This window comes from Saccopteryx bilineata, chromosome 1, assembly GCF_036850765.1.
Source record: "Saccopteryx bilineata isolate mSacBil1 chromosome 1, mSacBil1_pri_phased_curated, whole genome shotgun sequence".
Taxonomy (NCBI): Eukaryota; Metazoa; Chordata; class Mammalia; order Chiroptera; family Emballonuridae; genus Saccopteryx; species Saccopteryx bilineata.
This window is the reverse complement of record NC_089490.1, coordinates 21,618,673-21,643,557: the sequence shown is the minus strand read 5'-3', so window position 1 is coordinate 21,643,557 and position 24,885 is coordinate 21,618,673. Positions and strand designations below refer to the sequence as shown.

General features: G+C 52.7%; 2 protein-coding genes across 4 annotated transcripts in view; one reads left to right on the top strand and one right to left on the bottom strand.

The window, feature by feature from the left end:
• The window catches only part of TMEM63B (transmembrane protein 63B), a 24,220-nt gene extending 12,605 nt beyond the window's left edge, over positions 1 to 11,615 (bottom strand). Inside the window, exons 1-8 of one of the 3 annotated variants that reach the window (XM_066251434.1) lie at positions 11,348 to 11,615; positions 4,938 to 5,120; positions 4,583 to 4,662; positions 4,307 to 4,345; positions 3,276 to 3,366; positions 1,858 to 1,895; positions 622 to 764; positions 472 to 523 (exon numbers count right to left, since the gene is read on the bottom strand). In XM_066251434.1, coding sequence (XP_066107531.1) covers positions 472 to 523; positions 622 to 764; positions 1,858 to 1,895; positions 3,276 to 3,366; positions 4,307 to 4,345; positions 4,583 to 4,662; positions 4,938 to 5,096 — 602 coding nt within the window. In that variant the 5' untranslated portion in view covers positions 5,097 to 5,120; positions 11,348 to 11,615. Of the gene's footprint in view, positions 1 to 471; positions 524 to 621; positions 765 to 1,857; positions 1,896 to 3,275; positions 3,367 to 4,306; positions 4,346 to 4,582; positions 4,663 to 4,937; positions 5,121 to 10,743; positions 10,860 to 11,347 lie in introns of those variants that run through there. The other 2 variants (XM_066251423.1, XM_066251443.1) reach the window with 2 other exon arrangements.
• MRPL14 (mitochondrial ribosomal protein L14) lies at positions 10,944 to 24,885 on the top strand. The gene is made up of 3 exons (XM_066251458.1): positions 10,944 to 11,086; positions 22,084 to 22,174; positions 24,392 to 24,885. Exons 2-3 carry the CDS (start codon positions 22,104 to 22,106, stop codon positions 24,756 to 24,758), a joined length of 438 nt encoding a protein of 145 aa, XP_066107555.1. The 5' UTR covers positions 10,944 to 11,086; positions 22,084 to 22,103; the 3' UTR covers positions 24,759 to 24,885.

The window sequence follows — 24,885 nt, the reverse complement described above, 5'->3', positions numbered from 1 at the left end:
CGGGGGCTAGGCACACGCTCAGACACCCCTAACTCCCAGTGTTAATGAAACCCTTGGACAGGGCCCCTCTACTGCCACCAGTCTTCTGGAACAGGGACACCCCAGAGGGCAGCCCCACACTGCACATCCTCTAGACCCCAAGAGAGTTCCATCCCAGCTGAAATGTCCCAGAGGTCATCTCTTCAGGTCCTACCCCTGGTTACACTACCCTCCTCCTGACCCCGTCCCCCCAGTCAGCCTCGGAGCCTGGCCCGCCCAAGGCTACGTCCTTCTCTTCTGTGTCTGGCCATTCCTGGCAATCCACAGCGGGGTTCTTTCTATCTCTCTGGGGTTTCCAGCCCCAGCCCTCAGGGGCCCTCAGCCTCAGACTCAGCCACCTGTCCCCAAACACCCCCCGCTTTCCTTCCTGCCTTGTGAGGGCCTGGGACCTGACACACACCCTGCTCTCACCGATCAGCTTTTCAAACTCACCCTGATTTCAAGTTGGCAATGGTGGTTCTCCCGAAGCTGTAGGCATTGTTCTCTGGAGGGTGGGAAAAGGGAGAGGAGGACAGGGGGTCAGGGCCTGTCCCCCCCCCCCATCCCCTCCTCTCTGCCCCATCCACCCTGGCCCTCACTGACCCAGCAGGTCCCCTGAGAAGTTGACGGGCAGCACGATGCCGACAGAGAGGACGCCCACGACGACCAGTAGCCCAATGATGTGCCGCTGGAAGGACAGGTAGTGCACCGCGTCGCCCCCACACTTGTCCCGGATCTCATCATCCCTGCAATGCAGCCGGGAGGAGCCGGGTGAGGACCAGGGCCGCGGAGGGGCCGTGACTGCCTGCCCTCACCCACCCCCGCCCCGCCTCCACAGCCCGGCCAGTCTGGCAGCAGCGTGGGGCTGAACTGGTGTCTCTCAGTCCCCTATTCTCTGGGAAGGGAGGGAGAAAAGGAGAGGGAGGGGGAAGGAAAAAGAAAGGATGCAGGGAGAAGGGGAGGAAAGAGGGGAGAATAGAGAGGAGAGGAATAACGGGAACAGGAAGGGAGGGAGGGAGGGAAGGAGGAAGGGAGGAAGGAAAACTGGAAGGAAGGAAAGGAGGGAGGGAGGGAGGGAGGAAGAAAAGAAGGAAGGGAGGAAGGAAGGAAAGGAGGGAGGGAGGGAGGGAGGAAGGAAGGGAGGGAGGAAGGACGGACAGGGGAGGGAGGGAGGAGTAAAAGGAGGAAGAGCACTGTAGAGAGAAAAGAGAAGTGAATGGAGGGAGAAAGGAAAGGAGGAAGATGGGAAAGGAAGGCTGAGGCAAGAGGAGGAGACAGGGTGACAGGAAGAAACAGGAGCAGGATGTTGGACGGGGGTTCAGGAAGCAGCAGTGCCTTATGGGCCCAGTGCAAGCCAGTCCATGGACCCTCGGGGAGGGACCCTGGGGGCCGTGGGCGGTGGCGGTGCTGACCTGTCCAGCTTCCTGCCTCTCTCAGCGCTCACTGCCTGCCTGCCGCACACGGCCTCGATCTCCTGACTTCTGCCTGCTGGATACGGGCTCCTGCCTGCTGCTGGCTGGCTGCTCCCAGCCTGCCTGCGTCCCCACCCGCTGGCTGCATGGAGGCTCGGAGGTGGGGGCCCCAGCACCGGCTCCCACAGGGCAGAGCGGGGCCTCCCAGGCAGGGGGGGCACTCAGGAGACCATGGTGGGGGGTCAGGTGAAGCCAGCTCAGGGGACAGCAGAGGCCAGAACGCCAGTGTCCCGGCCTCCTGCAGCAGAGAGGAAGACGCTGGGCTGGCTAGGCCCTCAGAGCGGCTGGCCCCTGGATTTTGTGGGGAGATGACAAGTCCTGAAGTTTCTTTGTTTCTTTCTTTAGAGCCTGAAGACCATTCACTTACTTTATCCTGAAGATGGCTGTCAGCCAGGAACAGAAACCCTGGGGGGACAGAGGGCCATCAGCTGCAGCCCCGGCCCACCGCCCTGAACCTCCCCTTCCCCATGTCCTGCTCACCCTGGTGCCGCTTCCACGACCCCCCCTGGAAACCAGCTCAGCCCAGAGGGAGAGAGGGCGGTGCTGGTCTTCCAAGAGGAAAAGGACCAAGGCCAACGTGGGTAACCTGCGCACTCTCTTGCCCGGAGCCACGGACCTCTGCAAATGCCCACCGGGCAGCAGAACCGGAGTGAGCACTGCAGGTGTGTGGCCAGGGCAGGGACGGGTGGGATGGGAAGAGTAGCTAGTAAGAAGAGTTTGCAACATGGCTGCGCAAAGCAGACAGCTGGGCCGCACGGCCTGAGGTCCTGCCCCCTGTCGGCTAGCACACCTGCGAGGGACAAACCCCTGGTTCCTACGGCTGTCATCTCCCACCCGCATGCCCCTAGGTCTGCCTTCAAGCAGAGACCACACTCAGAGCAGGGGCGTCCAGCGGAGGGCTGGGCAGGGAGAACCCTCCCCCACCTTCGTACCAGGAAAAGGTCCAGGCTTAACACAGGATGGGAGAGAACGGTACCCTCTGATGCAGGACTCTGCTACCTGCTGCCAAGATCAGCCGGGTCTGGGGACCATCTGGGTACCTCTGGCTAGCACTGGCGACACTGCTGCTTAACCACTTACCAACACGAGCCCAGTCAGGAAGCTGGCAGGCTTCTTCTGCTAGTTACCTCAGCAGCTGCTGCCCCTTGGGCCCCAGCCTAAGCTAGACTGACCAGGAACACCCTAGGGCCTAAAGATTTGAGTTCTGACCAGGACACCCTCCCTCCCACCCACCCCCGGCAGAATGAGGAGGCCAGGCAGGTAACGCCAGAGTATCGGGTCTGACGTGAAGGGGGGTCTGGGGCCTGCTGCAAGTCATCGATTACAATCCTTATCTTTAGGGACCACTGCCACTTGGCTCCGACCCAGAGGCAGGTCAACCAGCCCCTCCCACCCAGCCAGGGGCTGCCAGCCTGCAACTTCCCAGCAACACGATGGATTCTGTAGGTTTTGCTACACGGCGTGGAAGGCTCATTATTACTTCTAAGACCATGTCTAAGGAGAAAGGTGTCCTTAGACTTAATCAGCAGAGGCAGGCACAGAACTGTGCTGTGAAACAGTCTGAAATCATGGGTGTTAGGTTTGTGCCAGTTTGGAGGCTGATGTGGAGGACAGAGCCAGGAGTTCTGGGTCTGGGTGCTTATCCTGTGGCTCTCAGAGAAGCACTGAGAAGAAGGCCACACTCCCTAGGTCCCTGAATGGGTCCCCTGGAAGCCAGAGGCTGCTGAGCCCACCTGCCCTGGAGGACCAGGGCGTGGCTAGGAAGCAGGGGGGGAGGGCACTCACGTTGTCTCTTTGGTCAAAGTCCACGGAGCTGGAGACAGACGTGAGACGCTCATACCGGTCATGACTGTCCCCGTGCATAGCTGAGGCCACACTGGGGGTGAGGAGACGAGAGATCAGAGAGCCTGGTGAGTCTGCGCCCTTAGGGAGAACAGCGGTGGAGGGGGTGGGCTCCCCCTCTAGTTTCAGGGGTGAGACAAGGCACAGAGAGTGCAGTGGCTGAAGCAGGGAGAAATGACTATCCTCTCCCTGCTTCCTCTAAATCGGCCTCTTCCCTTCAATGGGGTCTAGGACCGAGGGAGAAGGGTGTCTTCATTATCGCCCCCTGGAGGTTGAAGTAAGAATGTGAACAGCCTTGCAGTTCAGGAGCTGACAGAGCGAATATTATGCACAGGGCAGCGGGGGGTGGGGTGGGGGTGGGGGTGGTGAAGGAAAGGATAAACTAGGAGAGCCCCAGAAGGGTAGATAAGGGGGTCTTGGAGATGTCTCCCAGGTGGGCCCCTACCCGCCCTCTTCCCTGAGCCCGGCAGCTGCCGAAACTGCAACACCAGTCCTATAGACAGAGACCGTGATGTGACACAAAGGGCCAGACTTGGGGCTCTGTGGGCAGGCCCCCTCCCAAGCCGCCAGAAGAAGTGATCAGAGAACCCTGGAATATGAAGAACTAGCTGTTAGGTAAGGCACTGGCGACACCCAATCTTGTCTCTGCGACCAACAGGGTGAGTGCACTGAGTTTCCGGGAGGACGACCCCTCCACTCCAGCCAAACACGGCCACGCAGGCTGGGCGCAGCGGGAGGGGCGTCTCCCAGGCAGAGAGCCAGAGGGAGGGATGGGTGGGGGTGGGGGGGCGAGGCAAAGACAAATTGAGGAGCCCCCTGCTCTGCAAAGCGCACCGCCTGCGTTAATTTGAAATAGGAGCCTGCAGAAGAGAAAACTGCAGAGAAAAACCAGCACCGGGCAGGAAGAGAAGAGAAGCGAGAGAAGAAAGGAGGAAGCCGGTTTAGTGGGGGTGAGGGGCTGGTGCCCCACGTACTATTCCTGCTCCACTCGGTCCCTCTCCTGCCGCCGAAGCCTAAGGACAGAGAACAGACAGAGTTAGCAGAGGTGGGGGGGCGGGTCGCTGGGGACTGGCAGGGGATCACGGCCCAACTGGGGGCCCTCATACTCCCCATGCCTGCTATGGGGCTGGTCCCTCTTTGTGCCCCCAACAAAGGGGGATGACAGAGGGCTGGCTCTTTCCTCTACCTGAGGAGTGTGGAACAAGGTGTGTGTGCATGTACAGGGGTGGGGACAAGTCCCCAAGCTTTACCTGTCTGCATCTGTCACCAAGGCCAGCCGCCCATAGTCCCAGGCCACCTTCCGGAGGATGGAGAACAGGAACAGCAATGCCTGAGAGGAGAGGGAGTGGTTGGCAGGCGGAGAGGCCCCCCGCCCGCAGGACGGGCCAGGAGCAGGGGCAGAGGGGCCCGAATCTTGTCTTTAAAGGGTGTGGCCCTGGTGTGGACGAGTGGTTAGAGGCTGGGCTTGGGCTGTGTGATGGGGGTACCTCCTGTAGTTAAGCCTGGGGAGTCAGGGTCAGGTGGGAGAGGGATTAGAGCTGAAGGTGTCAGCCAGCTGTATACAGAGTGTGGGTGCCAGGGTGTGGGTGGCAGGTGGGCACTCACAAGGAAGCACATGAAGTCCAGAGCCAGCACGGTGGGGACACCCCCGAAGGGCAGGCCCTGCAAGACGGTGCTGCGGATGCGGGCGCTGTAGCAGTAGTCCTTGGGGTTGCTGTTGTTGACAGCCGTGGTGCCCAGTGTGGCCAGCAGGAAGGGCAGCATGGCTGCTACTGCCGCATGGTCCTCCTAGGCAGAGGGCAGAGTGGTCAGCGGGGCTTGGCTCCTGCCCCTCCCACAGCTCTGGCAGGGGGTGTGGGGAGGGGGAAGTGCCGGCCCAGGGGGAAGATCCCTGGGCCGCCTGGGTGGGTGGAAGCTCTGGCCTCCGGAGATAAGGGCCTGGGAGGGAGGGTTGGTTGAGTCACATAGATTCACCTTGACTGGCTCTCAGGCTGTGAGGCTGTGACCCCACCCTGGGTCTGAGAAACTCGGCCCAGATCTGGACTGGGGAGACTGGTTTTTCTGAGCTGGAAGTTGTCTGTGCGTCTCTAACATCTGTGGCTCACCGCCTCCATACACAAGCAAACACTCCGCAGACACACTGCGTTCTGTCCCTCCCTGTCCCAGGCAGGGGGCAGAGCTGAGCTTGAGGGAGGACGGGGTGTGGTCCTATCTATGCCTGAAGATCCAAGGCTAACAGGAGGGGTCTCTAGACCAAGGAAGGATTGGTCAGGGGCCAGCTACCTCACCCTGATCTTCTCTTTCTACCCCTCTTAGAAAAACGGCATGCTTTCATTTGTTTAGAGTTTTCGACTGTTAATCACCTTCCCAATATAATTGGTTTCAAAATAAGATATTCAGCTTCGGAGCTGGCCTCTCTGTCCCCAGAGTAGGGGGTCTGAGAATAGCGTGAGTGGGAAGTCAGTTAAAGGTAGGACCTCTGGATGTGTGTTACTTGCCTGGCCCAGCCACTGGTGCTCACTTTCACTCTTTTTCCCCTGCCGAGGCAGCAGCTACAACTCTCTCCTCTGACTTCCTTGCCTCTCGCCAATTATCTCTGCACAGGAGTCACCTGAGTGGTGTGAGGACTACAACTCCCAGAGTGCCCAACTCCTGCCTTGGGAGCAGGGCAGGATGGGAATGCTGTGCCTCCAGGCGAGATTTTCCATTGGCAAAGGCAGGGAGAGTGGGCGGGGGCCTCTTAGCCTGCCCAAACCCCCTTCTGCCAGGGTACTGCCCTCCAGTCCACTTCCCAGCCCCCGCTGGGCTGTCCAGCCGTGGTTGGTCTGAAGGTCCAGGTGGAGGGGGTGGGGAGCAGGAGGGCAGGGGCAGGCAGCCCAGATGCCTGGGTTCTGGAAGTGCCTGGGGATGAGGCAAAGCAGGGCTCTGGGGAGGCTCCCAGGGCAGAAAAGTGTGGCTGAGGCATCACTGCCCCACCCCCGTTTTAATGGAGGGCCCCTGGGGGCCCCTTCTGCTGACAACACTGAAGCTCTGTGTTGGGGGGAGGGTCTCCAGGGAAGAAAGGAAAGCAGAAAAAGAGAGAGAACAACAAACCCAGAATTGGTGACAGCAACTCTGGGAAGTATCCCCCAGCCCCCTGGGGTGACTCAGAGGGTTTTTCCTGCCCACTAACCCCTGACACCCCCCCCCCCCCTCTGCCCCAACACTTCAAACTGCAGGGCAAGAGGCACCGGCTCTTAGATCAAGATGGAAGCTGGGATTGTTTATGTGTTCCACTTGGTCCCAAGGAGCCTAAAAACCTGTTTTAGGAAGGTTAAGGCAGTAACTGCCCTGTGTTATGCCTTCCTCTTCCTTTCCAGCCCATGTTGCCTTAAAAAACAACCACCACCACCACAACCCCCTAATGTAGTAGTTATAGCAGTACCATTTATCGAGTACCTACTATTTCAACAATACATACATGATTTCATTTAATCCTTGACAATCCTGAGTTGGATGTCATGTTATTTTGAGATGAGGGTAGAGGGGCTCAAAAACTCCCAAAGTCATACGATTAATAAAGTGGTGGACCCAGGATTCAAACCTAGTTCAACTTTCTAAAGCTAGAAGGCTTTCTCAGGGCACCACGACGCTTTCTGATGTGCCTAGAATAGGACTCTGCAGACCATGGAAACTTTGGATATGCTTGTTAAACGCCCGCTGGCTGGAGAACACTGGAGCACTGAGTGCATGTGTGTATTTAGGTTTGTAAGCATATGTTGATGTGTGTATTTGAGAGTGTGTGTGTGGGGGGAAGCCGGTGACTGCGTGGCAGTCCACAGAAATGAAGTGAGTGTTGGTTTCTAAGTGCGGGTGTGCACAGAGGTTTGCCTGGGAGCCTGGGTGTGTAAACACAAGGTGCTCAGAACTCCGGAGCACCCCAGGGGAGGTTAAAGGTAGGTACAGGTATCTTGGGTCTGTGCTGTTTGAGGGGCGTGTACATTAGTCTCCTCTTAACTCCCAGCTCCAATGCACCAGAAATCAAGACAGCTCATTCCCACCCCTTGCCTGTTTTTCTCCCCAACTCCAAGGCTCCACCAGGACAGAATGGAATGCGTATAAATCCCTGGAGCATCAACCCCCTTTCCATCCTCTCCACTTGCAAGGAAGGTGTGGATCATCCTGGGGACTTCTACATTAACGGAACCCAGTAGGATGGGTGAGGAGAGTCCAGGTAGATGCTTGGTAACCGAAATCACCATGTCCTTCTGGGGACTCCATCTTTATGGTCACAAAGCACTCTCCCCTCCAACATTGCACTGTTCTTCCCACCTGCACTGTGAGGAAAGTAGGGCCGGCTTGGTCAGATCACTATCCCCATTTTCAGGAACCAGGGAGGAGGAGGTCACAGGGCAGGTAAAGGGTGGAGTCAGGTTTGGTAGCTCTGCTTGCTGACAGGGTTACACCAAGCTCTTAGCTGTGGGGGTGGGATTGCTGGGCTGAATTTCACCAAGGGCAGCTGTTCCCTCATTGACAGCAGCTGAGAGGGACGAAAATGGGGCCAAAATTTTTTTAGGGGGAGGGCTAGGTGGTAGGGGAGGGGGGCAGTTCCTCTACTCCATGGGGTTGTCAGAGTCAGCTGTATCTGGGAATTTCTCTAGTGTGACACTGAGGCTTTTAGCTGGAAGTGTCTATAGAGAGTGATGGAAGATTTTTATTTCTAGCTAAATTAGGTTGTTATTTACCATTAAGAAGAGTGTGCATGGTAGGGGTGGGGGAGTTATATGTTACAAGTTTTTTCTTACAGGGTTACTTGGAAAGATTTAATTTAGGGCTTGGGATCATAGGAAGGCAATGTGGTCTAATGGGAGGAGATGAAGACAGAAGCTAATTCTTCTACTATGTAACCTGGGCCTCAGTCTTCTAATCTGTAACAATTACTATCCTTGCTCTGCCCCTGCCAACTTCAGAGGGATGGGGAAAACTATCCACGAGTGAGGATAAAACTAAAAGGAAAAGAATGCATTTATCAAATACTTTAACTCTTATTCTGTGCCAGGCACTGTTCTAAGCGCTTCATAAATATTGACTCATTTACTCCACGTTACCACTCAAGGAGGACAGTGAAGTACAGAGGGTACATAACTTCCCCAACGTCACACAGCCAGTCCGTGGTAGAGCTGGGCATGGACGCAGGCAAGCTGATTGGAGGCTATGCTCTTACCCACTGCTCTTTGCTGCCTGTACCAACAGAGGATTCACTTCTCCAGGTAGCTGGGGGCTGCCAGCTCCCCAATCTGGAGAAATACCACACCCTATTTTTCTACCTGCTTGCCTTCCCTCTTGCTTGTATCTCCCAGACCCTCCACTTGGGTCTTGGGTTTGTGACTAGGCTCTGAGGCGTGTGTAAAGAACAAGGCTCAGAGCCTGGTGGTTAAGAGTACAGACTCTAGGATGAGACAGATCGGCAAATTACTTCACCATGTTGGGCCTCAGTTCCTTTATCTGTAAATTGGGATAACTTAGTCATGTGGTTGTTTTAAGGATTAAACAAGATGACTTATGTAAAGCTCTTAATACAGTTCAAGGTACATAATGGGTTCTAAAAAATTAGCTACTGTTTATTAATGAGGAGTGGAATAAAAGGGGCTGGTTTGGTGGAAGAAAACTGTTAAATAAAATAAAAGAAAACATAGAATTCAATATGATAGAGCCCCTCAGTCAGGATGGGCTTCTTGTTATACTATATTTGAGACTGCCATTGAGAGTCAGGGAATGTTCCCAAACTCTTCAATCATACCCGCTCCATCTGTAGCAGGCTGGGAGGTGGCAGGACCAGAGGGTGATGCTTTGCTAGAATGGGTCAGAAGTTCAGAGAAGAGAACCCATTATTGATCAACTACCAGGCAGGGTGCCAGGCTCTACCTGTGTCGTCTACTTTGATCCCTAAGATAAATCTTGAAAGGAAGCGATAGTAAATACACTTTTTAATTGAAACTAAGGTTCAGACAGGTTAGGTAACTTGTCAAGGTCACACAGCTAAAGAATGGCAGAGCTAGAATTTGAACGGAGGTCTCCAAGACTGTTATAATTGGAGGAAACCTGTAGGATGTCCAAATGGGGGTTCTTCGCTACCTACCACCTACCTTCTGCCTTGCCACATCCCCACCCACCACCCAAGGGACAAGACTGAGTTGGGAAAGCCAACAGCAGGCCTCAGCATGTGCCACCTGGGGCATGCCAGGGCTTGGACCCTCTGGTGCCCTAGAGGATAGTCATGCTGCCAGCACATCCCCACTGGAAGCCTGACAGACACTCCCACTCCTCTACTCACAAGTGCCTGGGAGGCAGGGCTGGGGGCCCCTCCTCAGCAGAGGTTGGGCACAGCCTCACAGCCTCATTCTTCTTAGGCTGCTGCAGACCTGGGGTGAGGCTAGAGAGTGGTATTGGGCAGAGAACCCTAGCCCAACCCTCGCACCCTTCTCCCCGGGGAACAGCAGTGCTCAGCGGGTAGACCTCCGCCCAGGGGAGCCAGGCAGGTGGCAGCACGGGGCCCCAAGGGCAGCAGGACCCTCTGACCTCTTCTCTCCACTTCCCAAGCGTCCTTCTCTTCTGGGACACATGGCGCCAAGGCTTTGGGACTGTCCTCCTTAGGTGGTCAGAAGGCCAGGAGGGACAAAGCGCGTCCCCTCCCCCCAACTGGGCCTTTGCCCCACTCGCGTTTCGGCGCTGAATCCTTTCCCCACCGCACCCTCCAACGCAGGCCCGGGCGGCTCATGAATGAACTGCACTGTGTGGGGCGCAAGGAGAGGACACGCTCCTGGGGCCAGCCGCCTTCCCAGCCCGCCGACCTGTCCTCAGCCCCGCCGAGGGCAAGGGCCGGCCTCTTGCCAGCACCCGCGAAACCTGCCTTAGCCCGAGCTTGAACCCTTGCCCCGGGGCCAGCTTCGGGGGTACTCGGCCCCTGGAGCAGGAGAAAAAATAAAAGAAACCGAGGCCATCGTACTTGGCCACCCTAGAATGCAAAACTCGGGGGCGGGGGCGGCAGGTTCCCCACAGCGGCGGCGGGTGGACCGGGCGCAGCTGGAAGCCCGAAGGGCCGCGGAGAGGTGGCGCACCTGGACCCGGCAGGTGGGAGAAGAGTGGCTCTAAGGGGGCGAGGGTCCCACCCCTCGGGATCTCCGGAGGGGTGGGGACAGAAGGCGGTGCACATCTGGACACCTGGCAGGGGTCGGAGGGCTCACATTTGGCCCACGATGGTGTGGGGTTGGGGGCAGCGCGCGGCACCAGTAGGTCCCGCGGGCCCGGGCACCTCTGGGTCCCGCAGGAGGTTGAAGGGAGGGGACGCGCAGCTGAGTCTGTTTTTTTTCTTTGGGTGGTGTTGGGATCCTCAAAGAAGAGAGAGGGGACTGGGGAAGGGTCGTGTACTCACCCCCCGGCGCAGACTCGGCTCCGGCTCGGAGCCCCGGGTTGGGGCGGGGCGGGGCTGGGGGAGGGGGAGGGGAGTCGCTGGGCGGCTCGAGCTCCGGGCTCCTGCGGCGGCCGCGGCAGTGTCGGGGGAGGGAGAGCGGGAGGAGGGAGGGGAGGAGGGGGCGGGACCGTGCAGGTCCCACCCCCCCACGCCAGGACACGCACGGCGCGCGCGCACTCTCAGATCACCGCCCGCCCGGCTGGGCCCGGCGCGCAGGCGCAGGGCGACAGGCCGCGTGGAGGTCGGGGGGAGGTGGCGCTTGCCGGTGGGGCCCGCGGCGGGGTATTCCCGGGAGGCGAGAGCGGTATGGAGTGGGGGCGGGGGCACCTTGGGTGGGGGCTCCCCGCTCCTAACTCTTCACTTCCCTTCTCCTTTTCTTGCCTGCTGTAGGAGAGGCGCCCTCTCCAGGGTGGGCGAGGAAAGGCCGGAGTGGGCGGGCAGTGGGACCTTAGGGCCACAGGGGCTGTGGGAGGGGTGGCCTCTGACCGGGGCCCTCCTCCCTCCCACTCCCCAGCGCGGCGGACCTCCTGCGGCCTCTGCGCCCGCGCCCCGGGGCGGCGCTCACCTGCCTTCCTAGGGATTCGGGGCAGGCCTGGGTAGGGATGGGCTGCGGTCAGGCCTTCCGCGAGGTGTCCTCGCCAGTCACTCTAGCGCGGCTCCTCGAGTTTGTTTTCTTCTCTTGTCCTCTCTCCCCTTCCCAGTTTGGATCTGGAGATGACTTTGTGACTTGTTTTGTCGGTCGCTTCTGCGGTGTGGAGAATGAGTCCACTGCTTTCACTGTCGCGCAGATGAGTGCTTCCCCTGGCGCCAGGGGCTTCCCTGGTTTCTCATTTCACCAGAGGCTGCATCTGCTGGGATTAAGACTGGATAGATAAGATAGATCGTGTGTGTGTGTGTGTGTGTGTGTGTGCGCGCTCGCGCGCGAATATACACGTATAGGAGTATATCACCAACATAAATAGGCACAAAGTACCAACTTATTCATTTGATTTTGGGTTCCTAGAAGACTCTCTTCCCCTTAAGCTTGAAAGAGTTGGTATGGGGACAAAAAAAGTATTGCTTTTCACAGTGGACAGTAAATGGACTTTGCCACCCTAAGAGATTGAATGGACAATTGATAAAGAGGTTAACAAAAGGCCCTAGGACAGAGTCATTCTGGCTTATTGGGAAAAGCTGGGAGGTTGGGAGATGCTTAAACCTGGACTGCTGGACAGGGGAAGGGCACTGCACATTTGGGCATGCCTGGTCCTTATGGTATGTCGGTATCTCTGTGGGCTGCTGACTTTTTAAAGCATTCATTATTAGCTTGCAGAATGAAGCTATAAGGTTTGCTTCATTGCAGTTCAAACTGAACTCCCATTCAGACTGAGTCCTATTGGTTAGTTGGAAATCAGTTTAATGGATCACAGCCATCATTAAAAAAAAAAAGGAATAGAAGATAGTAGAGTGCATTGTCCTTACCAAGGGTAAGTATTGTTTCTTGACATTTGCTGTAGGTATATACACATGTGTGAGTATGTAAGGAAATGTTTCTTTTTGTGTGACAGAAAAATTTGAAACCTACTGGTCTCGTGTATCCTCCTGTTTGCCCTTTTGCCTTCCTCATTCTGAGTCTTCACTCATTTAAAACTGTCCTCAAGGATGCAGTTAGCATGCCAGGAATACACCGGGAAGAGCAGACGGTCTGTTTCTTCAGGGGGCGTACTGCCTGAGAAGAAAGACAGTTTAGTCTTCACTCATTGGAAGTACATGCAACTGAAGAACAGAATTTTGTTAGGGGAGGAAGTAGGCTGGGGTACCCAGGAAGAGGAGAAAGGAAGATGGGGTAAAGGGTCTTTGGTAGACTGCTTGGCAGGAGCCGTTTTTGTAGGTGTAGATTCCCAGAGTTGTTTTGGGTAGGAGAAGGTAGTTTAACTGAGATGGTATCTACTCTAGTTTGTTTTTTTTTTTCCCTCTTGGATGAATTGTTCATTTTACCTGTAGAGCTTCTTGGGTGTATATTTCCTCCAAAACTTTTTACATATGGAGTTGATTTTATGGTTGTAAAGCTGCTGCGCTCCATTGCCAAGTAGCACTAAATAGCACTGATGATGGATACCTGAAAAGGGAAATGCAGGCCGTAGTTACCTGGTTTGGAATCTCTGAGGATCACTGAAGCCATTTATTATGTATGTATTGTTATTTTTAATAATGCAGTTATGAATCTGAACATGTAGTGGATTCTGATCTATTTCTGCCAGTGCCTAATTAGGGTAACCACATGTTAACAGAGAAAACAGGAAACATTTCAGAAAGCCTGAAATGAGAACTGAATTAAGTGCACTGTGGAATCCATGAAGGAAGAGTGGCTAAAATGTTTTATTATTGCCCCTGAGTATGAAGGGTAAAAATCTTTTCTGGAGTCTAGTTTTCAGGAAGTACTCTCAGGGGCAATGAACGTAATTATTTATGCTCTCCTCAGCAACTATTCCTGTCTTGTGGGTTATGGTACCTGGACCCACATTAGATGGATTTTCTTATTGTTTAGTCTTTATGTCTATGTGGGAGCTTCGGAGGGTCTCAAAAACCAGGTTATGGTTTAGTCTTCCTTTTTAAAGGCTGGTGGTTTGTTCTAGTTTGAAGCTTACCCTGGTGCAATTTTACATGTGTGCTAACAGTAACAACCATCATGTAAGAAGGAACCATGATTCAGATCCCAGAAATGTTGCTCTGGGTCAGGTAATATGTTCTCTTATTAAGAAAGTTACAGGTACTAGGAGGCCCTGGTTGGGTAGCTTAGTTGCTTAGAGCATCATCCCGATTCCCCAAGATGGAAAGTTCGATCCCCAGTCAGGGCATGTACAAAAATCAACTAGTGAATGCATAAATAAGTGAAACGACAAATCAATGTTTTCTTACTCTTTCTTCCTCTCTACCCCTCTATCTTTTCTTCTCCCTCTCTCCCTTCCTTTTCTCTAAAAAACAATCAATAAAAATTAAGAAAAGTATACGCTGGCTGAATAGCTCACTTGGTTAGCACATCGTCCTGATACACAAAGGTTGCCGGTCCGTTCCCTGGTCGAGGCACATACAGGAACAGATTGATGTTTCTGTCTCTCTCTAAAAAATCAGTAAATTAAATTAAAAAAAGAAAGATACTAAGTTGCTTATTATTCACTAGTAAAACAACTTGGAATGGGAAGGTCTCCCTGTCAAAACTTAAAAAAAAATTATGCCCCTAGAAAAGAGAGGGAGCACTTTTCCATGTCTACCTGAAGCCGAGACACACTTAGGACTGAGGAATCTTAAAGAGGCATCTCTAGTGCTGCCCTGGGAATCAGGGAGTGAGGCTGTTCTCCCTGATGAGGATCTGGGAATCAAATAGCTTATCCTGCAGGCCTGGTTCCTACTGGTTAATTCAGGAAGGGATTCTCCACTTTAAAATGATCACATGTGTGATGAGTGAAGCTAAGGCACGTTCGCCTCCATGTCTCTGCTCTTCCGGTTACCCTGGCTTGGCAGAGAGTAATTGAGGCCTGGAGAAGTTAATTTTAAGGTCACAGACTTAGCAGAAGAGGGGAGGGTCGGGAGGAGGAGATATGCTTTCTATCAGTAGCATTTCCTGTTTGAGTCAGGGACCCCTAGACTTTTCCTGTCCTCTACTGCCCATTTGCCCACCTGCCCACCTGACAGCTCCATAAATCTGGCCTCTTGCCACTGGCCCACTCGAGGTGGTAATAGGCAGGAAATATGTACATGACTAGGTAGAACTGAATTTTGTGCACTTTCTCTGAGTTTGACCGTACCGATCATTACAGACTTACTTCTGGACTAGAGATGCTTGCCCACCTGTGAAGTGGGGACAGGTGGGGGAACAAAGCCAGAACAGATAAACTCTGTGCACTGAAAAACCAGCTTGAATAATAAAGAATTATCTGCTATATTTAAGAACCAGAGCTTTGAATACTTTTGTGGCAAGGTGGGGAGAGGCGAATAAACAAACAAAGGTAGGACAAGAGTCCTGGAAACATTTTTCTTTTGTGAGTCAAATTGAGTAGAGGGGTCTTCAGTGGCAGCCCTGGCAGAACGAGTCCGTCATGCTGCTGAGGGATACTTTGCTTATTGTTAGCGACACTGTGAAGACTCCTTTGGCAGGTGAATCAGGTCAGCTTCAGCTTTTGTCCTAGGCTCTGCTGGGTGTAGTGCAGATATTTATTGAAAAGACAGCTTTTTAATTCCTGAGTTTTTCGAGATTATGTGACAACCTTGATAGAGAAGAAAGACTCCTTGCCTTATATGGGTTTTCCCGTCTGTGAACTTTAGTAGTGGTTAAAGCTGCATCTTAGGGGAGTAGGTATTGTGCAGGGTGTAATAGAAACAACCTAGGGGGGGGGGTGCATGAGGCGGTGTGTAGATGGGGTTATATTGAGTTGTACACTCGAAACCTGTGTAGTTTGGTGAACTATGTCAACCCAAAAAGAAATTTTTAAGAAAAGTACAAACTGGTCGTTACAGAATAGTCATGAGCATATAATGTATAGCATAGGGAATATAATCAGTAATGTAATAACTACGTATGGTGTCAGATAGGTGCAAGTTTTATTGGGGTGATCACTTCATAAGTTACATAAATGCCTAATCGCTGGGTTGTACACGTGGAACTAATAGTAGATAATATTGTACATTGACTATAACTGAAGAATAAAAAAAATATTTAAAAAAAGAAAAAAGACAGCCTTCTAACCTTGGGCAGGTCAACAAGTTGCTTAGCATTTCAGACTGCTTATCTAGTCTGCAAAATGGTACTTACACTATTGAGCCCCCAAAGCCATTCAAAATCCTTAGTTGATTCAATCCCCTGCAAATTGTTGATCTTTGTTAATTGTTCCTGAGTTTCCATTGGGTGCTCAGGAATGGAATCATCCAAGAAAGAGATCTGTGTGAAAATACTTTGAGAATTGTAACATGTTATACTTGTGTGAGGTTAAAAAAGATTCCTGAAAAAGGATTGTTAACAACCAACCAGGAATGAGTTTTAAAGCAATAAATAAGTACTTGTTGGGCCAGAATGATTGGGGTGAAACCTGCAGCAGATGGCAGGGTCCTGGAATTTTCGTTTCTTGATTTCTAGAAGCTGCCAGGCCTCTGGTTTTTCCTGCTTTAACTAAGAAGGACTTTTACATCCTTAGGCTGTGGAGTTTGTCTTTTTTGTAGCTGCATGTTGCATTTGATTTCTCTTAGTGTTTCTTTTCTGTACTGTTACTTAGTAGCAGAATTTTCTTTAAGCACTCCTTTGTGATTGTGGAACTTTATATTTGTTTTGTCTCTTTTCTGTAGAGCCCATTCCTGTTAAAATGCCTTTGAAATGTATGTAACATGCCTCACCCCAAAATGGACATTGTTCATGTGAAAACAGATCTGTGATACTAAATAAATGTCCACGATTCTCAGAACTTAGGTAATGGTACTTTGCAGTTTTCCACAAAGCATCAGAGGTGTAGGCACTTTGTGTTTGTTTTTTCAGCTCAGTCTCTGTATATGAGAAAATGAGCTCTCAGTGCATAGGAGCTCCCCAAGTCACTGGCAGCCTGGGAGAAGGGCACAGAACGACCACCAGTCCCCCAGCGTGGAGCCCTCTGGAGCTGGAGGATGAATTGCAGTTGCAGATTAATTTTATTCATCTAACAGATACTCGCTGAGCTGCGTTTGTGTGCCAGGCACTGAGTGTGCAGCACTGTAGAGGGCAGGCAGGCAGGCATGCCCCTGCCCTCCCTGAGCGCCCTTCCAATAGGACCTATAAGGTGATGCCAAGTGAAAAACTCACTGGTGTGTACCTGAAATGTACAATTTTCTCTGGCTTATACAGCGGAAGGCAATTTTAGAGTTAAACCTGGATGGAAAATAGCGTGGCTCTGGGATTATAAATGGTTTATTCTTACTTTCTTCCCTTCCCTTCCCTTCCCTTCCCTTCCCTTCCCTTCCCTTCCCTTCCCTTCCCTTCCCTTCCCTTCCCTTCCCTCCCCTCCCCTCCCCTCCCCTCCCCTCCCCTCCCCTCCCCTCCCCTCCCCTCCCCTCCCCTCCCCTCCCCTTCCCTTCTTTCCTTCTTCCCTCCTTCCTCTACCTTTTTCTTTTTTCTCCCTTCCCTTCCCTTCCCTTCCCTTCCCTTCCCTTCCCTTCCCTTCCCTTCCCTTCCCTTCCCTTCCCTTCCCTTCCCTTCCCTTCCCTTCCCTTCCCTTCCCTTCCCTTCCCTTCCCTTCCCTTCCCTTCCCTTCCTTCCCCTTCCCCTTCCCCTTTTATCCTTTTCCCTCCCTCCTCTCCCCGCCCCTCCCCACCCCTCTCCCTCCTGGAGAGATTGTGATTCATAGTCTAAAGCTGGAGGGCAGTACTCAGTGCTGACCAGAAAGTGGCATGAACAGCCATCTCTGGCACTGGAGTCTTCTGAGTGAAAGTTGTAGAGGAGGAAATAGTATTGGGGTTACTCTCCGAGCAAACATGAGACTCAGTGTTGAAACAAAGCGTTATATATAGACTGCATCTGAAGTGTCTACAGGATGGATTTATGTTAGGAAGTAACATCAAGGCCAGTCAAAGTTGCTTTGAAGTGAATTGCTGCCTCCACTATTCTTCCCTGATTCAAACCAGTTTTTTAGTGGTGAAATGAGGTGTTTTTCCACAGCAGGCAGTGTAGACACCAGGACTGGGGAATGATTCCAGGGGCCTGTAAACATAGCATGAGCTAATCCTCCCATGACTAGCACCGTGGTTCTCCTAAAGCAGTGTTTTTCAACCAGTGTGCCATGAGACATGGTCAGGTGTGCCGTGGGGAAATTAAACATGGGTCCCCAAACTACGGCCCACGGAGGTTATTTATCTGGCCTGCCACCAGCCGCCTCCATCTGAACATAAACATTCCCCTCACAATCCCTCCAGCTATCAGCAACAGGAAGAGTGGAGGCACAGGGAACGCTCACTGACCAATCACCTTCTAGGATTCATCCCGACCACTAGCGATGAACCAAGAGTAGGCCGCCTCTCATCCACACCCAGGAAGGTCCCCGCTCGGGCTGCCGCGCACTTGTCATTGTGTGGCCACGGCGAGTAGTTGAAGCTGCTACTCCTCCCCATGGTCCCGATTTCTAATCCTGGTCAGGACTGGAGGTAAATGTTGCCACCACTAGATGAAGCCTCAGCCTCAGCTAGTTATGTCTATCCTGATGGTGTATATAGATATTTGACCTTTTTCTTTTTAAAAGAGGCCCCCGCAGAGAGTGATATACAATGCATCACAATGTTATCTAACTTTAAAGCTAAAGTTTGCTGATCTTCCTTTGGACAGTTTTTGGTTATCTGTTGCCAAGGAGTTCCCCATTCTGGCCAACAAAGCTATTTTGACATTGCTCCCGTTTTCAACCACATATCTATGTGAGCTGAGCTTCTCAAGCTTGACTGCGATAAAAACTAAAAACAGAGAGAGACTGAGAACTGTTGAGGAAGAGCTTCGTGTGTGTCTTGCTACCATTCCTGCCAGGATATCCCTTTTGTGTTCATCGAAACAGGCCCAGGTTTCACACTGAGTATAAATACATTTAGAAACTATATTATTAACTATATGTATAATATGTACTGTGTTAGAGTGTCATTTTGTGTCATTTTGGTAGGTGGTGTGCCCCAGGATTTTGTAAATGTAAAAAATGTGCCGCGGCTCAAAAAAGGTTGAAAATCACTGTCCTAAAGCATGCTTGCGTGTAGTGTCCTGGTTCCAGTGGACAGATAAGAGCTCAGCTCTACAGTGTCTGGAGCCATGAGCGAGGATGTCTCTGCGTTGGCTACTTCATGTATTTTATCCAACAAGTGTTTGTTGCATGCACTACTACTCCATGAGGACCTGCTGAGATCTTTTACTGGGTTGAGAGTAGACTAGAGACTTCTTTTCCCCTTAGGAATAAGCAGTATATATACAATAAGTGAGTAAGTTTGGTTCTTTCATGCTTTCAAGTTCATAGGAAGGCTTACTGTTGTCCTTTTGATGTCTTAAGTCCTTGGAATCAACGATCACCATAAGGTCCACCAAGAGCTGGTGCACAGTGTGAATCAGGCCCTTTCCTGTGAAAGTGTCAGTGCTCCCTGGAGGCAGGAGCGTGTTACTCTGTGCTTGAGGGCAGTACAAGTAATCCTCACAAGCTGAGTCTGTGTGAGTCCTGAATTCCTGCGATGAGTTCAGATGCCAACTTATCAAGATTTCTGCTGTTTCCGAGTTTGAGATAGTGAGTAGCAAGATCTAGAAAGTTAAGGGATATCAAAGTATATATTTAAACTTATTTAATGTTTGAGTTTGGATCATGCAGTTTGGAGCAGGGGAGTTCCTTTGGCACGGAATGCTGGTGTCCTCGGTGCTCGCGAGGGGTAGCATTTGGTCCTGCAGTTTTTATACAAGGCTTCATGGAGGAGACGCACGTGGAGCTGGGTCAGACTGAGCTGGGCAGAGATGGGCGTAGACCGGGGGACTTGTGAGCAAAGCGTGTAGAGGAGGCCTGGGTTTGGGTTTGTGCACAGACTGCCCTGAAGTAAGTTTAGGGTGCCCTGAATGGGGGAGGGTTTGTTATACCCAAGGCACTTGCGCAGTTCTCGGACTAACATAAGTGTTACCGAGGGAGCAGAGTGGTGTGGAGAGGCAGGTGTCTCTCTCCGGGGAGGAAGTGTGAGTGGTGCAGGTTAAGCCTGAGGGCTCTTGGAGGAGCTGGTGAGCCCCCTGTGTCAGGGGAGGCAGAGCGGGGCCTGCCAACATCAGATGGATGAGCTTGGCTGAGATTGGGGGGAGCTGCGAACTGGACTGCAAGGGCTGCTTTTCAGAGCGATGTTGTTGTTTTAAGCCAATTTTTAGTTATTGCTCAGAGTAGGGAGCTCTTCTTGCCACTGACACTTCAAATTGTCTTCAAAGCTGAAATTGGGTTACAGTGAGTAATTGCTCCCGGTGTTCTCTCCGTTTCAGTCGATTCAGTGAGCGCCGAGTTGGGAATGAGGAAAGCGTGCATGCGATGTCACGATTCTTGACGAAACAAGGACTTACAGTTGGAGAAAATATATTTAAATTAAAGTTACCGTGTGAACTCTGTTGACTAAGAGCATGAGTTCAGGAAGCTGGCTACATGGCCCTCCTAGCTGTGTGACTTTGGCCGCATTACCTAACCTGTCTGAGCCTCATTTCCTCATGTACAAAATGGGGCTAATTATATGCCATTACAGAGAGTTTTGTGAAGCTCAAGTGAGATGATTGTATAAAGCCTTTAGTTTTGTGCCTGATACATTGTAACTACTCAATAAATTTTCATAAAGAAACAGAAAAAGACCAGATTGGGTAGAGTTCCTCCTTAGCCAGAGCTCACTTGTGTGAAGTGAGTTTTGTGCAGTCGAGGGAGGCTGTAGGGTGTGGTGAAAAGAACCTTGGATGGAAGCTAGGTCCATTTCTGGTTCTGGTCCTGCCCTTGGCTAGCTGTGGGGCTTTACATAAGTCACTTCATCTCTTTGTGTCTTTGTTTCCTAATCGATGAAATGAGATGTGACTAGATGGGAATGAAGACAGTAGTGCTGGTGAAGACAGCTAACAGGTACGGAGGGCCAGGCACTGCTCTGTGTTTTAAATGGGTTATCCCTCATGACCACCTTGTTACAGGTGGGAAACCTCGTGTTGTAGGTGGAGAAACTGAAGCTCGTGTGGTTTCTTCTCTAGGGTCACCCAGCTCTGAAGGTGAAGCTAACCCCTTCTAATAGTCCTCAGTTCTGTGTGTCAGATGTTAGTGGTTCTGTCAGTTAGTTGATTTCTGAAAACACTGCAGAGTGAACTGGTGATGTGAGGCTAAATTATAGTTAAAAAGCATTTTTTTTTAAGCGAGGAGGGGACAGATAGGGACAGACAGACAGGAAGGGAGAGAGATGAGAAGCATCAATTTTTCGTTGAGGCACTTTTGTTGTTCACTGATTGCCTGCTCATATGTGCCTTGACCGGGGGTGGGGGGGTCTCCAGCTGAGCCACTGACCCCTTGTTCAAGCCAGTGACCTTGGGCTCAAGCCAGCGACCATGGGGTCATGTCTATGATCCCATGCTCAAGCCAGCAACCCCACACTCAAGCTGATGAGCCTGCACTGAAGCCGGATGATCTGGTGCCGAAGCCAGTGACCTTGAGGGTTAGAACCTGCGTCCTCTGCGTCCCAGGCCGATGCTCTATCCACTACACCACTGCCTGGTCAGGCTAAAAAAGCCATTTTTGAAGTGTCTAGAATAGATAGTCCTGTGGAAGTAAATAGTGGTTCACCTCCCGCTCAACTTGTGAAATAAAATTTTATCGGAGATGCTTTGAATGCAGGCAAGGCAAAGCTGTTTGTAAAACTACAGTGGGAGAGGCCTTTCTCAGCAGCGCTCTCGAGAGAGGCCCTCTGCAGCCAAACGTTTGGAGGGAAGGACAGGCTGATTTGCAGCTGGCAACACCAGCTGGTTGTAGGTTTTTCTGGAACGTGCTCTAACTGATGCCCAGGTGTTGCAGGAAGCTGGGATTGTCCTGTTTGTTGGTTCTGGGGAGCCGCTGGGTCGAGGTTCTGCAAGCTGCTGGAGTCCTCAGTGTTGGGTCAGGGTCTGCTCTTCTCCCTCCAGCTTGCCCTCCCAGGCCCCACTTGTCCCTGTGGTGTGGGGTCGGTGGTTTTCTGTGTCCCAGTGTTGTTTGGGAGACTGACCCAAACGGAGACCTTGGTCCATGGCTTGGCGAGGGCACCCCTTGGCTGTACTTGGCTTGCCTGGAGCTGGCCAGGTGTTTCGGCGTTTCCATTTGGGGGAAAGGTGATGTGACAGACCACCTGGGCCGTCGCTCAGATGGTCTGCTTCCTTTCAGGGAGTGAAAGCCCTGGTTGCGGGAGGCGCGAGCGTCCCCCGGGCAACGGGGTGCGGCTTTCCTCCTGGAGGACTTGGAAGGTGGTCACTGCTGGGTGAGACCAGAGGGTGGACGCTTTCCTCCCGCCCGCGGAAGTGATGTGGCGACGGAGACTTTCTCTGTGCTGTTGTGTTATTCCTTACAGCGAGAACGGTGTTGGGTCATGCCAGCTCTCCGACCCCCGTCAGAATGTGAATCAGCAGAACTGTAGCTGCTGTTTCGGCTCGTCTGCATCTCTTTTAACCGCTCAGATTTATATTTAGTGACTAATGATTTCTACTGGAAGTGCCATCTCCCACACAAGTCCCCAACAGTCTTTTATTAAAAAACAAAAAACAAAACACTGGCTCTGAGTAAGGACACTGGCTTAGAAATAAATCATTTCCCCTTTCTTGTCCTGCAGGGTTTGCCCTCTGGGGATCCATGGCTTGCTTTCCTGGGCTGTGGGGTCCTTTCACCCACGCAAGCAGAGCACTCAGCCAGCGCTGTTTCAGGTAACTTCCCCATTAAGTTCTTAAAGCTGCATCTTTAAGTAAGCCCCCCCCCCCCCCAGGGCTGGAGTGGAAGCTCAGGGAGGTGGGCTTGGGTCAGGGTCTGCTCTTCTACCTCCAGCTTGCCCTCCCAGGCCCCACTTTTCCCTGTGGTGTGGGGGTCGGTGGTTTTCTGTGTCCCAGTGTTGTTTGGGAGACTGACCCAAATGGAGACCTTGGTCCATGACTTGGCGAGGGCACCCCTTGGCTGTACTTGGCTTGCCTGGAGCTTGCCTGGAGCTCACGGAATCCGACTGAGCTGAGGCCTGGTGGGGTCAGGTGAGGGGCACAGGTCAGGAGGTGATGTTGCTGTTAGAGGCGGGGAAGGGAATGGCAGGTGGTAGGAAATGAGACTTTTCGGTCCTTGCCAGACTTGTAGTGAATCTGACATCTCGTGACCCTATCATTCCCCCAGTGCATTAAAACCTTCTCTTTTAAAGACGGGATCATTTTTTTAAAGGTACATGCTTAGTACCAAACACTCAAGCAAGATCGAGGCGTGACAGCCTCCTCTCTTTTTAGATGCTGGGCCAGGGGGCAGCCCGGGTTTCATTTCTGTTGGCAGACGTGCCCTGTGGCCCCCTCCGTGTGCTCACTCCACAAGCGTTTGCCGAGCAGTATGTCTGGGCTGGTCATAGAGAGATGAATAAGACTGGCTTCCTGCTCTGAAAGAGCTCTCACAGTGGGCCATGGGAGCAAACTTGGAAACAAATAACTCTAAGAAAATGTGGCGAGTATAATAATAGAGGTTTGTATGGTGCTGTGGAGGGCCCGAGGCCAGAGCGGCTGATGGACGAGGAGGAGGGAAGGAAGGAGAGTGGAGGCGGCCTTCCCAGAAGGGAAGAGGGGGCCGGCCCTGCCCCGGCCTCCAGCGCAGGCCGGCCGCTGTGGGTGCTTGGAGGGCCCTGGGGCTTCCCTCCCCTGGGCACAGAGTGGTGGACGATGATGGGCCTCAGAAAGCAGGCAGAGCGGGGCCAGGTGTTGCCACTGCAGACAGTGGGGAACCATGAGACACTTCTTTTTTTTCCCACTGAATACTTCTAAGCAGGGGAGTGGCCTCAGATTTATATTCTAGAAAGAGCTCTTGGTTGGCAGAGCGAGACGCACAGGGAACCAGTTCAGAGACGAATGTAATGATCTTGGTGGACGAGAGCATGCTGCCACATTCAGGACGTGTTGACAGGGTGGAGGGAGAGGACAGAGGTGCTTGGGAGGTGGCAGCGGTAGGACTCGGCAGCAGTGGATGTCGGTGGAGAGAGAGGCTTGGGTGCTGGGGTTTCTGGAGACGCCATGACAGTATCTCGATGGGAAATGCAGCCGCAGGAGGAGGGTTGCAAGGGGCGGCAGCGAGGTCAGTATGGGACCTTCCGAGCTTGCAGTATCTGTGGGACTCATTGTGAGTTTACGGTGGAAATACAGGACTAGAACACAGGAGACAGCGGGGCCGGAGATGGGACTGACCAGTGGGAAGCACTGCGAAGGAGGTAAAATTGCCCAGACTAGGCACGTGGAATGAGGGGACAGGACCTGGGGTGACCCCGGGGAACACCAGCACTCACGGTGCTAGCATCAGGGAAACAGAAATCCCAGCCATCAGATCGCTTCATAATAGCTTATCTACCTTTAATAGGTACCCGTTCAAAAGAATATTCCTTTCCAGTGGGGGGGGGAAATGCATTAAAACAATAGGTTGTTACTGTGACTGACTTGCAGTTTCTGCTATGTTGTGTCAAGGGACTCCCTTAGCAAGCCTGCTCGCTCATGTCTTCTGGTTCCCAGAATCATAGAGATGAGGAAATTCGGGAAATCAGGTTTTGCATGCTGGGCAGTGGGTGAGGCCTGGCCCATAAGGTATTTCCCTTAATCGTCAGAGTCCTTTTGGAAATCAAAGGCTTTAAATTAAGGCAGCCATGAAGTTTGTTGTAACAAAAAATCGGGTTCTCTTTAAAACCCATCCAAATCAAGATCCTGACCTGGCAGCAGCAGCCTTCTGGCTGTGCGGAACCCGTCTGAGGTGCAGGGAAGTGCTCACAGCACCTGCCTTTCTGTCTGAGCCCTGGTTTGTATCCCGTGCAGCGGGCTGTGGCTGACGGGTGCTCTCTCCCAGCCCCACCCTCTCAGAGGCCTCCGCGCCCTGACTGGGAGAGATGGCAGACCTCCGACTGTCTTCTCTTCCACCAGCTCCACCGGGACCCTCACTGCAATCCAGAAGATGACACGGGTGCGTGTGGTGGACAACAGCGCCCTGGGCAACACCCCATACCATCGCCCTCCTCGTTGCATCCACGTCTATAACAAGAACGGGGTGGGCAAGGTGGGTGACCGGATACTGCTGGCCATCAAGGGGCAGAAGAAGAAGGCGCTCATTGTGGGGCATCGCATGCCTGGTCCTCGGATGACCCCCAGGTTTGACTCCAACAACGTGGTCCTCATTGAGGACAATGGGAACCCCGTGGGGACCCGAATTAAGACGCCCATCCCCAGCAGCCTACGCCGGAGGGAAGGCGAGTTTTCCAAGGTACTGGCCATCGCTCAGAACCTTGTGTGAGCAGAACCCAGGCCACCTTCAGTGGGCCCTTCAATGGGGCAGTCCTGAATACCGCGCCTTTGCCGATGGGGAGCCGGGTGTCCTGTGGCGGGGACAGTGTCCTCTGAGAAATAAACGCTTGCACGGA

What these genes read in the sequence shown, in the direction of transcription:
- MRPL14 (XM_066251458.1), top strand. Translation starts at nt 22,104, where the DNA reads ATGGCTTGCTTTCCTGGGCTGTGGGGTCCTTTCACCCACGCAAGCAGA. An exon ending in CTCAGCCAGCGCTGTTTCAG is followed by an intron (nt 22,175 to 24,391) that starts GTAACTTCCCCA and finishes CTCTTCCACCAG; the next exon opens with CTCCACCGGGACCCTCACTG.